Raw genomic sequence first — 13,159 nt, forward strand, 5'->3', positions numbered from 1 at the left:
CTTTGGGCAGGGGCCTGATCCTGGAGACCTGGGATCGAGTCCCACATCAGGCTCCCTGCATGGAGCCTGCTTCTCCCTGTGTCTCTGCCTCTGTCTCTCATGAATAAAATCTTTTTAAAAAATGGTTAAGATGATAAATTGTATTTTACAAAAAAATTCCAAAAAGAAACCAAAAAACATTGAGTTAAAAAGAGGATCAAGGGGATCCCTGGGTGGCTCAGGGGTTTGCGCCTGCCTTCGGCCTAGGGTGAGATCCTGGGGTACTGGGATTGAGTTCCACGTCGGGCTCCTTGCATGGGGCCTGCTTCTCCCTCCCCATGAATAAATAAAAATCTTTTAAAAAAAATAATAAAGAGGATCAAATTTGTATAGGTTAATTAAGCCGGATGAACAGGGCTTACAAACTAAAGTGTAGCTGTGGCGCAGGTAAAGGCTTTTAAAGAAGGGTGGTATGTGCCTACATACTGCAGGATACTGAGGGGCAGAGACAGTTCCTCTAGGTTGGGCCAAGCCCTTCCCAGCTGATAAGAGGGGCCTGTGGGCACCTGGGTGGCTCAGGTCATGATTTCAGGGTCCTGTGATGGAGCCCCTCGTGGGACTCGGAGCTCAGTGGGGAGTGTGCTTCTCTCGCTCCTCGCTCTCTGCCCCTCCCACTTGTGTGCTCTAAAATCTTAAAAAAAAGTCAGACACACACCTAGCACTTGTGAGAAGTAGCCACAATCAGGAAAATGAATTAGAGGGACCACTTCAGCTTTACCATCCACCACACTAATAACACCTCCCCACAGGCTCTCATGACACCATAAAATAGACTACAGAACTCATACACAAGAGAGCATAAACTTGGGATTACCTATACAAGTGGAGTAATAAGAAAAAGGAAGTCCATATAGACTTGCGGTTGCCAAGAAAGTAGCTGGAATCCAATTACTAATGCCTTTTGATGTTCAAAGCCAACTTCTTTTAAGATTTTCAAATAATCTCTACGCCCAACATAAGGCTTGAATTTATAGCCCCAAGATAAAGAGATGCATGCTCTACCACCCAAACAAGCCGGGAACCCCTAGAGCCAACTCTAAAAGTGAAGGAAAAGGGATGCCTGGGTGATTTAGAAGTTGAGCGTCTGCCTTTGGCTCAGGTTGTGATCCCAGGGTCCTGGGATCAAGTCCTACAGCAGGGTCCCCTAAAAGAGCCTGCTTCTTCCTCTGCCTGTGTCTCTGGCTCTCATGAATAAATAAAATCTTAAGAAAAAAAAAAAAAGGTGAAGGAAAAAAGGTCATTTAAATCTGGAGTCAAATAGCAGACAAGAAACCACTACTTCTGACATAACCACCCTGGCAAAGTTAGGCACATAAATGGTCCTGCCTTACAAAAATAGACAAGCGCAATAATTGAAACTTGAGTACTGTCCTAATCAAAGGTAAGACACATTCCTGCTGCTCTTCACTTATTCCATTTGCACCAGGCCTTTAGAACCAGTATTTCAGGGGATCCTTGGGTGGCTCAGCGGTTTAGCACCTGCCTTTGGCCCAGCGCATGATCCTGGAGTCCCGGCATGGAGCCTGCTTCTCCCTCCTCCTGTGTCTCTGTCTCTCTCTCTGTGTCTATCATGAATAAATAAATAAAAAGAACCAGTATTTCATCGTTACCATGCATGAAGCACAGGGACATCACCGATCAGGTCATTAAAGCTGTACTTAATGCCACTCTCACTCCAAGTTTACACATGCTATTGGGGTACACATTAATGTCCATTTTCTGTCTACTAGATCCAATAAATAATAAGACCTCACGTACCTTTCCTTTTCCTTTTCACTTAGTTTTCATTTTCCCTACTGTACATCTAGCTTTAGAGTTTTTTTTTTTTTAAGGTTTTATTTATTCATGAAAAACAGACACACACAGAGAGGCAGGCTCCATGCAGGGAGCCCGACGCAGGACTCAATCCCAGGACGCCAGTATCATGCCCTGCCTGGGCTGTAGGCAGGCGCAAAACCACTGAGCCACCCAGGGATTCCCTTTAGAGAGTTCTTAAATAATGTGTAGAAATTATAAAACTTTCTAAGGCTAGAACTTTTAAATTCACAGAAAAGCCAGGCCTAAAAATTTTAACAAATTTAACATACTTTAAAGTATGTTAACATAGTTTTAAAAGCTAATCATATATTATCTTTCAACAATTCTCACTGTATTTTTTCAATCTAATCTCTGTAATTTAATTTTTATCTTCAGACTTCTACCTAGTAATTAGTACTGTAGTTGAGCTCCGCCCTGTATCAACTCGTTAATCAGCAAGTTAGATGTACTTGAGTGATGAGGTAGTCGTTTCCATTTTGCCACTCACTTGAAACTTCAACAAACTAGTTATCACCAAGTTTTCATGAGTTACTATGTTAAGCAACACAGTGGAAAAATAAAAAAAGGAAAAACATTTAGCCAGGCAAAATAGTTATTCCCAAGACTTCAGTAATTTTATTACTGCTCCAGTAATTTTCCTTGAAATGTCGATTGTACCAAGTCCCCCAGAAAATTACAAGACTTTAAGGTTCTGAGCAAGATAAGACACAAATAGGAAAGCAGTATGTAAGGTTCCAAAATAGGGTCTCTTCCACTGGTGGTTTTATTTTAAAAAAAATTTTAGAGGAGTAAGTGGGGGGAGGGGCAGAGATAGGGAGACTCCTTCAGGGCCCGAAGATCATGACCTGAGCTGAAACCAGAAGTTGGTCACTCAACTATCTTAACCACCCAGGCCCCCTGCGTTGGTGATTATTTTCTAGCATTTCCCCAGTTCTAGGTTTGGAAAGGGAACAAAAACAGTACTTCAAGCAAGAGTACCTGAAGCACGTGTGATTACAACTGCCTAGCCCATACGTCTTTAGCTACAGGTAAAACTATCAAAGTGTGGCCTTTTCGCTTGACATGACCATCACCTGTTAACTTGTTAAAATACAAATATGAAGATCACCCCAAACAAGGAGGAACACAAATTGAAATTTCTAGTGGAGCACACCCGTATTTTAACAAAGCCTCCATGTAATTCTGCTGCATAACATCAGAATCACTAAAGGAAAATCATTTTGTTTGTATTCTAGTGCTTACTTTAACCATCTTGGCCTCACCCGTACCCATCACAGGACTTGCATAGAAGTGAAAGGGTTTATTTTATTTCACTTTTTTAGATTTTTGAGGCACCTGGGTGGCTCAAGTGAGGTTAAGCATCCACTCTTGATTTGGGCTCAGGTCATTATCACAGGGTTGTGAGATGAAGCCCTGTTCTGGGCTCTCTATCTACCCTTCCTCTACCAGGTAATGCTCTTAAAAAATTATCTATACACCCAACATGGAGCTAGAGCTTATAACCTTGAGATCGAGTCACATGCTCTACCCACTGAGTCAACCAGGTACCCTGGAAGGGCATTTAAAACCCCAGCTCAACAAATAGATTAGTTACCAGGGAATACCCAATCCTAAACGCCTGACTGCTCAATATTTGAACTTTCAGTTACACTAAGCCATATTCTATAATGGAAACAATAGAAGAGCACACAGCCGCTGCTAGCCCTAGTACAAATGATCTTAAATAACCCACATAGACCGGACCACTTTACTATTCTGATTCGGTTTCGAAGATTTTTTTGGGGGGGCGGGGGGGGAATCTGTAGATTCCACCACCCAATGTGGGGCTCAAACTCACAATCCCAAGATCAAGTCTGCATGCCCCACTAAGCCAGGCAAGAACCCCATTGTTCTATTTAAAAAATGTTCTGTAGCATTCCTGCAGACTTGTACTACACGCCACCAGCCTCATTAACTTTAAAATTTGAGGGATCCTTGGATGGCTCAGTGGTCTAGTGCCTGCCTTCGGCCCAGGGCATGATCCTGGGGAACCCTGGTTCCATGTCAGGCTTCGAGTCCCACGTCAGGCTTCTGGCAGGGAGCCTGCTTCTCCCTCTGCCTGTGTCTGTGGCTCTCTGTCTCGTGAATAAATAAATAAAATCTTAAAAAAAAAAAAAAAAAAAAAAAAGACCGTGTACTCTGGTGAGAAATTCACCTTCTTCATTAATAAAATTTTAAATCAAATTTTTAGGAGACCTAAATCAATATAGCTGGCCAACTCCAGTCTTTAGTAAATTCACAATCAAATCCAAATTTACCAAAGTAGGCTTAAAAAAAAAAAAATCAATACAAACTCAAGGAATTTCCTTCACAGAGGATTAACATTAAGATTAAACTAAAGGCTAAAATTAAAATGATGGTGGAAAAAATGTTCTTAAATTTTCTACCAGGTTTAAGTGAAAACATTCCTATGAAAAAAGGTTTGCCATAATCTGGGAATTACTAATAGCATATTTCTGAGAATTTTTGCTTTCCAAATATTAGCAAATGAAGATACTGAACTTTCTCTTCTATAGCTTGATACAGCCAACAAAGTATGAACTATGAAAAAAAAGGCTATCACTGACAGGAAACAAGTAGGGATTCTGAAACACACATAATGCTTTGTTTTGCTTGCTGTTAGTTAACAGTTACAATCAAACAGAAGTGTTGGTAATTAGTAAAGGCCAAAATTAAACTGCAGAAATAAACTGGCAAGGATTTTTTGTGCATGTCACATTAAAAAAACTTTAACTGCCTTTCAGAGATACACCATGAAATCTTGATTATGTCCTTTAAATACATTAAAACCTAGTCTCAAAGAGAATTCCTAATAAGTTCTTGTATTTTTTAAATTAAAAATTTGCTTTTTGACAATAGGTAAATCCCTTACACAGCAAGAACCCCAAAAGATTTTGAAAAGCTGGTAGAACTAATTCTTGATATTCCACGTTAATTCCAACTTTGATACTTAGGTCTAAACATGAGCTTTTGCCATTTCTTCACCCTCAGTATTTTAACCTCCAGAGGTTTTTAAAGATAATGAATAGCCTCATTTTTATGTAACAGGAACAAGAAATCCACCAGCACCAAAAACTTTAAAACTCAGATCTTTAGTAGCAGTCTTTAGAACACTCTAGATTAAAAATGTAATAATTTGTTAAAGCATGCAAAAAAGTGTAACAGTGAATAAAAACCACAACTGACAAAAATATTGGTTAACATTCCAAACATGTATAACCAATGAACATGGCCTAGGTTTTTTTTTTTTATTGGTATTCACTTCAGAAACTTGAATCCACAGATATAAGCAGTATATTACCAGAAAGTTACAAGTAAACACAGATTATACATGCAAATTTCTGTTCACAAAGGTCACATGTGCAGGTATATGAATTAGAAGCGTGCGTCTAGATTATGGCCAAACTGTTTTTAAAATGCAGAAATGTAAAATTACATCTTGAAATATGAAGAGATGGTCTACACACTTCAAAAATCAAATGTTGCTTATACCAGATGTATGACAGCTACAGGATTCAAGTGACAAGCAATAAGATCTCAAGAAATTAATACTGCTCAAAGAGAACGGGAATATTTTTACATTTCACTGAAAATACATTGACTACTAGAATACGAAATCTAGCAGGAACTTATGGGAAAAAATTACAAAAATCTAAAGCCAATTACTTAGTATTTCTTATTACCTAACAACAGCATGACATTAAAAGAAAACTGCACCTGCTTTTTAATTGCCAATCTCATATTAGTGAAGATCTCCAAATAAAAAGCAACCAAAAAAGCTTCAAACTCCAAATGAAAAGTCTGCAAGGCTCAGATTAAAATGTGGAATGTTTCAGATGAAAGTAATAAAAATACAATTGGTTTTGTTCTTTATTGAATGGAATCAAAAGTTTTGACATTTCTTTGAAGCTTGGAACTAAATTTCATTTCTCTGAATGATTCTACATCTTTTTTCTTGGTGCAAGTTGTCTTAAGTAGCTTACGAGTCAGTCTCTACAAAGTACTTCGGTCTGTTACCATTCTGATAAAACAAAAAATTCTTCATTAACTTAACCGTATATGTATTTTTGCTATAACACGTAACACATGAACAGACATCTATTATTTTTCCACTAAAACAAAAGAGTACAATAGTTTTCTTCTAACTATCAGTATTGTATTTAAAAAAGGTTAACATTAAAAACAAAGAACCATTATTTTCTTTGAAATCATTAAGCTTCTTGCACATCTTAGGCTTCCTTCTTCTGCCTGCGTTCTTCTGCCAATTTATTCAGAAATTTCTGAAAAGAAAAAGTAATTAGAGTGATTAAGTCACCTAAGAAAACCTAAATGGATAACTTCCAAAATATTCTATCCAGATTTATGAATTTGAGCATAATTTAACATAACTATCACTATTTTAAAGATTCAGTTATTCTTGTTAAGTAAGTGTACAATACTAAACTAGATCAGAGTATATACCACAGTAGGACATGTGAAAAAAAACAGTAAAATGTAAAGATTATTTAAGTTTACAATTAACATTAAATTGCAGAGATAAGAAAACAAAGACCACACTCGCATAGGTGAACTGACACTGCTCCAAGAACACAGTAGTTAAAATAACATGGGTTTATTCAACTAGTGAGCTTTCATTAAAGTGGGGAAACATTTTCTTAGAAAGGCAGTAAATATGTCTGTGGGCTGTTCTTTGGTTCAACTACTCAATTCTGCTGTTGTGGGAATAAAATCAGCCATAAATAATAATAAAATGAATGACTGTGGCTATGTTCCAAAAAACCCCTCATTTACAAAAGCAGTGACCCCTGTACTGCACCTGTAATTTCTAGAGTTCTTGGACATATTAAGACATGAATAAGTAATGTTCTTCCCCCCAAAATCTAAATCACTCAATTTCTTTAATTCTGGGTAGAATTTCTCAAGTCTATAGTTACTACCAATTGATGAGAGGGTTAAAAGCCATTATAATATCCTCAAAAAAAAAAAAAAAAAAAAAAAAAAACCACTCAAGAAGTTATCAACTCATTTCGCATTAGCAAAATACTATACTGCATAATAAATTTTAATGAAGTTGACAAAGTTTCCTTAAAATAGAAATAATAAAGAGCCACAATAGAACAAATGAAAATCAGAATATCTAGAAAATATTAGAAAGCATATCATCTATAAAGTATCAAACACCAATACAATTTTTGTACTTGAATACTCTTCTATGTAATACATAATTTCTACTACTAATGGAATTAAGCCACCACTCTTTTTTCATATGCTAAATGTTAAGACACATCTAGGTAGCAAAGAACACTTACATTTCAAATTAGTGACACAGCCAAGGACTGGCATGATTTCCTAAATTAAAGGCTATCATTCCCCCACCCCCACCAAATTTATGGTTATCTTCATCCATCTACATCAACATACAGAATACGTTTGATGACGGAATACTTTAGTAGCTCTCTACTATAATTAAAAAGTGTAAAAAAAAACAGGATTTTTGTAATTAATGAGTTACCTCCTTTCATGTTTTTCCCCATTATCTGTTTTAACACTTCGTCTTTCAAGAAGTCAACTAAAATACCAAATTTCAAAAGATCCAAATAGAAATGTGTTATGCTTCATTACATTTTATTATTTATTTATCCTTATATCTCATCATAAAAGTCACAGAATATCATTATTAATAAATAATTTAATGTCAACTGTAAAAATCATTAAGTATGAAGTGACATGGCACCTCATAAAATTGAAACAGCTTTTTATTGATTCCACTCCAGATTCTTCCAAATTAGAGAAATTAGTCAAACATTCACTTGAAAATACTGAGATAACTCTGATTATATCAGAATTTATAACACGGCTAGAATATCATTCAATTTTTAATTAGAATGTACTATAAAAAAAGGCTCAATAAATGTTTCTAGAAATGCATTAAACTGCTTAAGGCCCATCAACAAAGAAGTAAGTGTCACTTCCAGGAGAAGGCACTGCAATGGGTCTACAGAAAGCACCATACACACTTTACTTTGCATAAATTTACATGACTTAATAAAAAAACTCTCTTGTATATTCAGCCTTACCTTTAATTTCTGATAATGAGGAAGGCTGCTGCAATGAGTATTCTTTGCAACTTCTTCATTTGTATAAAAGAGTGAACACAGCTTACAGTAAAACCCTGTTTTAGGTATCACATAGTCTATACCTAGAACACAAACATACATTCTTAAAAATTTAGTAAATCGAAATTTTTCATTAGCGTTCCCAAATCTTTTTTTCCATCAATATTATTTGAATGAGAGAATATTTGTGAGAAGTCCAATATAGCCTAAGTTAAAACAAAACAAAAACCATGACATCATTAGTTAATTTTACTTAACTGATGTTTAAGGTCCCATACCTAACTTGTATTCTTGAAAAGACAGTAATATAAAAGATAAAAAGCAATACGAAATACTCAGAAACCTTTACGTGGGGAATTACGCGGGGAAAGAACATATTGTGAAATGATAACAAAAGATAATACAAAATGAGAGTTGGTTAACTGGAAAACAATATATTAATTAAAATTTACAAATTATTCTGCAGAGAAGTAAATTTTAAATGGTATCAGAGTTTACTTAAGACCAATTTAAAAATCTTATTTACTAATAACTTGGGAAGGGTGAGAGGGGAAGAAGAAAGCCTTAAATCTCACCAACAGGAACATTGGGCTGATATGGTCCAATTCTATACTCATCTGGAATTGTATAGTCCTCCTTGTTTTCATCACTTTGGCCATCTGCATTTTCACTTGTATCTTTGCTGGGATCATCAGCACTCTCAGCAGATTCAGCGCCTGGTTCTGTATTTTCCTCATTTTTAATTCCATTTTCCAACGCTGCTTCGTTTTCTTGATCAAGTTCCTCGATCTTGTCCACCTTAATTTCAACCAAACCATCATCATTTTTGTCACCAGATTTAAATGCCATGCCCGATTTACGAAGTTTCTGAAGTTCCGAATCTTCCTCATCACCAACCTCATCTAGAGTGACAAAACCTTCCATACTCCCTGGGAAACGACGCTGTTAAGAAAGACAAATTTACTCTGCAACAATTATCCTGCAGCATCCCTTCCATTTGTTTTACTTGAAGGGAAAGGGATAGCGTCTTTGTCTTTATTCTCTCAAAATGCTGACTTTTTCCTTTCTCCCCCAAAATCACGGATTTGTTTTAACAAATTTGTTGGTTTTAAAACTAAATAATTAAAGGCTTGCCTCAACATGAAGAGCAGAAAATAAATCGGAGAGGACATTATAGTCTACACTTCTTAAAACTATTATGCTGCAGGGGACTATATCAAAGATGTGATTTGATAAAAAATAGTTCCATGGTATCCTTTGGAAGACAGTATCTTATGATACAACTGTTATTTAGAGAACACTCAGAATAAAATAGTGGTTTAAAAAGGGGGAAAAAAGGGATCCCTGGGTGGCGCAGTGGTTTGGCGCCTGCCTTTGGCTCAGGGCGCGATCCTGGAGACCCGGGATCGAATCCCACGTCAGGCTCCCGGTGCATGGAGCCTGCTTCTCCCTCTGCCTATGTCTCTGCCTCTCTCTCTCTGTATGACTACATAAATTAAAAAAAAAAAAAAAAGGGGGGGGGGGGGGAAATCAAGCTCTGGAGAGCATGACTGCCTATGTTTAAATTTTGACTCTGCCACTTACAAGCAATATGACCAAGGACAATTTACGGAATTTCTCTATGCCTGAATTTTCTCATTTATAAAATTGGGTTAACAAAGGTAGCTAGTGCTTACTGTTACAAGGAGGATTAAGTTCATTAGCATAAATAAAGCTTAGAAAAATTTATATCATGTAATAAATATCTGCTCTTAAGGGTGCAAGTGTATTACACAACAATCATTCACTTCAGCCAAAAAATAACTTTAAGGCTAAGTTATGTGACCAAGCCATCAAAATCTGGAGGTAAAAATTAGTCTTCCAATAGCTGAACATTGCTTATAAGGAACCAATGGATCTCACTGTATGAGACCCATTTAACATAAGGGGCTTCAAAGGGCATTTTAGTGCTCTAATCCTTAATGTAGATAATCAGCACACCATGCTGTTTTGTTTTACTATTCTTTATGCTCTATGTATTTTTATATTTGTATTCACCTTATATGCTTATCTGTGACAACTGTTCGAAGAAAAATGTCTTAAAAGCTACTCAATTATCTGATCAAGCTTATGTGTCTCAAATAGGAAAATTCTTCAAGTTTAACAATTTTTATTTACTTATTTTTAAGTAATCTCTACACCCAACCTGGGGCTCGGACCCACAACCCCAAGATTCAGAGTTGCATGCCCCACTGACTGAGCCAGTCGAGTGCCCCAAGTTTAATAACTTTTAAATGAGTGGTAAAATGTTTTAAGTATCTTGGATCAATTATAAGCTCCTATTCTTTTTATTTTTTTAAGATTTTATTTATTATTTTATTCATGAGAGACATGCAGAGAAAGGTAGAGACACAGGCAGAGGGAGAAGCAGGCTCCCTGCAAGGAGCCTGCTGGGGGGACTCGATCCCGGCCTCTGGGATGGCGCCCTGAGCTGAAGGCAGATGCTCACCGCTGAACCACCCAGGAGTCCCATATCCTATCTTTAAAAAAAAAAGCTGACTACAAGGCCGCCTACTAGTCCTTACATGCTACCACTACAATACCCAAATATATATAGATGTAAGTCTTCCTCCTTCCTTACTAAAAATTTCCTTCTGTGAAGTTGGCACTTTTTAACAACTATTATAAAAAGTCTCATTTAACCTATTTATTGCAGAGTTTACTTTTAAATATTTATTATTATGGTTCATAACTGATTTTTCTAATATAAATGAATAATTCTCTAATCTGACTCTGCCAGTATAAATAATATGAAATATTTATCTAACCTAGTTCTCTATCAAAACAGGTCCATATATACAATCTTCCTTTACCTTTTTTAGCTTTTTCTTTGCAGCTGCCGAAGCACTGGCATTTCCATCTTTTTTGACAGCTTTGTCTGAAGGTTCCTTTTTCCCATCAGAAGCCACGTCACCTAAATTAGCAAGATCTGTCTCATCTCCCACTGAACTGCCACTTTCTAGCAGTGCTGCTGCTTCTTCTTCATCTACGAGTAGCTCATCTTCAGATTCAAGCAGCATATTAGGTTCTTGCTCAGCTTGGTCATCCTTTACATCTTTTTCACCATCTTCACCTGACTTCTCTTCTTGTTCTTTACCTTCAGTCGTACTTTCAGTCTTCTGGGAACCATCAATCTTGGATTTCTTATCGCTTGGAGATTCTTTGCCATCTGGAGAATAAGATCTCTTCCTAGAATCAAAAGGATATCCCCTCAATTAATTCTCCTGAGTTGGAAAACAGAAGTTGAATATACCAGTGTATACACACACACAAAATGAAATTACCGAGATTTATCTTTTTTCAGTAAGTCAATGCCTCTGTTGGGAATCTACAAGACAAAATTTTGTATCAGTTAAATAAATGCATTAGAGTATGTTCATGTACAGGTTATATAATTATCCAATTAACAAATGGTTGAGGAACAACCTTTATATCATCAACTAAGCTTATTCAATCCCATTAACCATACCTAAGAATGTAAGCTGACCACAGTAAGCAGTTCATTACAATCAACATTTCAACAGAGCAGTAGAGCAATGGATAATAAACATTTTGGTAGAACTCTGTTCAAATAAAATCTTAAATAAGATAGATAAAAGTAGGAGTTTTTGTACGTAACACCATTAACAAACAAGCCAAAAACTTGTACTGAAGAATACTGGGGGAAAAAAGGTTGCTATCTTTAAATAACCAAATCCTATATTCTTAGCAAATAAAAATGTTTATAAAAATGTGGTGGCTTGAAATATGTGAAATAAGCTTTATAAGGATGATAAATCCACTACTACATACCCTCAGTACCAACTTTTTATATTTTTCAGACAAGTCAACTTTCACACATCTCCCCTGAAACCAAAGGGCCTTTTTCAAACAGTGGTCGACCATTGCCATTGCATCCTCTCTGGTCTCCATCTCAATAAAGGCCTTAAAAAAAAAAAAAAGAAAAAGAAACAGGGACATTAGTTTTCAAAGACCTGCATATAACTCTGGTGCTTATTATTTTTTCCAGTCTGTTACGAAAATTTAGTCTTTTTTTTTTTATTTTTTTTTCTTTTATTTATTTATGATAGTCACACACACACACACACAGAGAGAGAGGGGGGCAGAGACACAGGCAGAGGGAGAAGCAGGCTCCATGCACCGGGAGCCCGATGTGGGATTCGATCCTGGATCTCCAGGATCGCGCCCTGGGCCAAAGGCAGGCGCCAAACCGCTGCGCCACCCAGGGATCCCGAAAATTTAGTCTTTAACACAGAGATCCCCTAAAAGTTAAAAGTCACCCAATTAAAAAAAAAATATTTTATCAGAGATTTACACAAAGTAGCAACAAACATTAAAACATCTATATGGAGGCCTAAAACACACACACACATAAAATAATTAAAGCAATCAGCTTAGAAGGTATTACTCAAAATAAGGCAAGAAAGAAATTAGCTTAAAAAGCCTAGAAAGAGGGATCCCTGGGTGGCGCAGCGGTTTGGCGCCTGCCTTTGGCCCAGGGCGCGATCCTGGAGACCCGGGATCGAGTCCCACGTCGGGCTCCTGGTGCATGGAGCCTGCTTCTCCCTCTGCCTGTGTCTCTGCCTCTCTCTCTCTCTGTGTGACTATCATAAATAAATAAAAATTTAAAAAAAAAAAAATTTAAAAAAAAAAAAAAAAAGCCTAGAAAGATACAAACTCAGAATGGCGTTACAAAAGCATTAACGACAACAAAATAAAGATGCTCTTTACTCTGAAATTTTAAGACGAAAACCACAAGTGAATGACGTAATCCAACCCATTCAATTCACTTAAACTTGTAAAGGCTAAAATACCCAGTGTTAGCAAAGCACTCTTGGACAATGCTGGTGTGATTATAAACTGGTATTTTTTGCAGACCAATTTGGCAATATCAAAGTAAAGAAAGTATCAGAATACAACATTCCAATTCTGAAATTCTATCCTTCAATTATGATACAAATATATAAACATTTACAAGCTGCCAAGTCCATAGCACCAAAGGTACAGTCCAAAAAACTCTAAATATCCATCCACTCAGGAAATTAGTTTTACTCAATGGAATCACATATAAAGTAGAAAGCAACAGTATAATATCACTTGAGCCAAGA

General features: G+C 36.6%; 1 protein-coding gene across 5 annotated transcripts in view; it reads right to left on the reverse strand.

Annotated features, from left to right (window-relative positions):
- Window positions 1-5,089: 5,089 nt before the first annotated feature.
- Window positions 5,090-13,159, reverse strand: part of MATR3 (matrin 3) — a 55,385-nt gene continuing 47,315 nt past the window's right edge. For 4 of the 5 annotated variants that reach the window (XM_041763597.1, XM_041763596.1, XM_041763598.1 and 1 more), the window contains 6 exons: window positions 11,844-11,975; window positions 11,336-11,379; window positions 10,865-11,240; window positions 8,588-8,954; window positions 7,974-8,095; window positions 5,090-6,176 (listed from right to left, as the gene is read on the reverse strand). In XM_041763597.1, coding sequence (XP_041619531.1) covers window positions 6,126-6,176; window positions 7,974-8,095; window positions 8,588-8,954; window positions 10,865-11,240; window positions 11,336-11,379; window positions 11,844-11,975 — 1,092 coding nt within the window. In that variant the 3' untranslated portion in view covers window positions 5,090-6,125. The remainder of the gene's footprint in view (window positions 6,177-7,973; window positions 8,096-8,587; window positions 8,955-10,864; window positions 11,241-11,335; window positions 11,380-11,843; window positions 11,976-13,159) is intronic. The other variant, XM_041763600.1, reaches the window with a different exon arrangement.

This window comes from Vulpes lagopus, chromosome 7, assembly GCF_018345385.1.
Source record: "Vulpes lagopus strain Blue_001 chromosome 7, ASM1834538v1, whole genome shotgun sequence".
NCBI classification, from domain to species: domain Eukaryota; kingdom Metazoa; phylum Chordata; class Mammalia; order Carnivora; family Canidae; genus Vulpes; species Vulpes lagopus.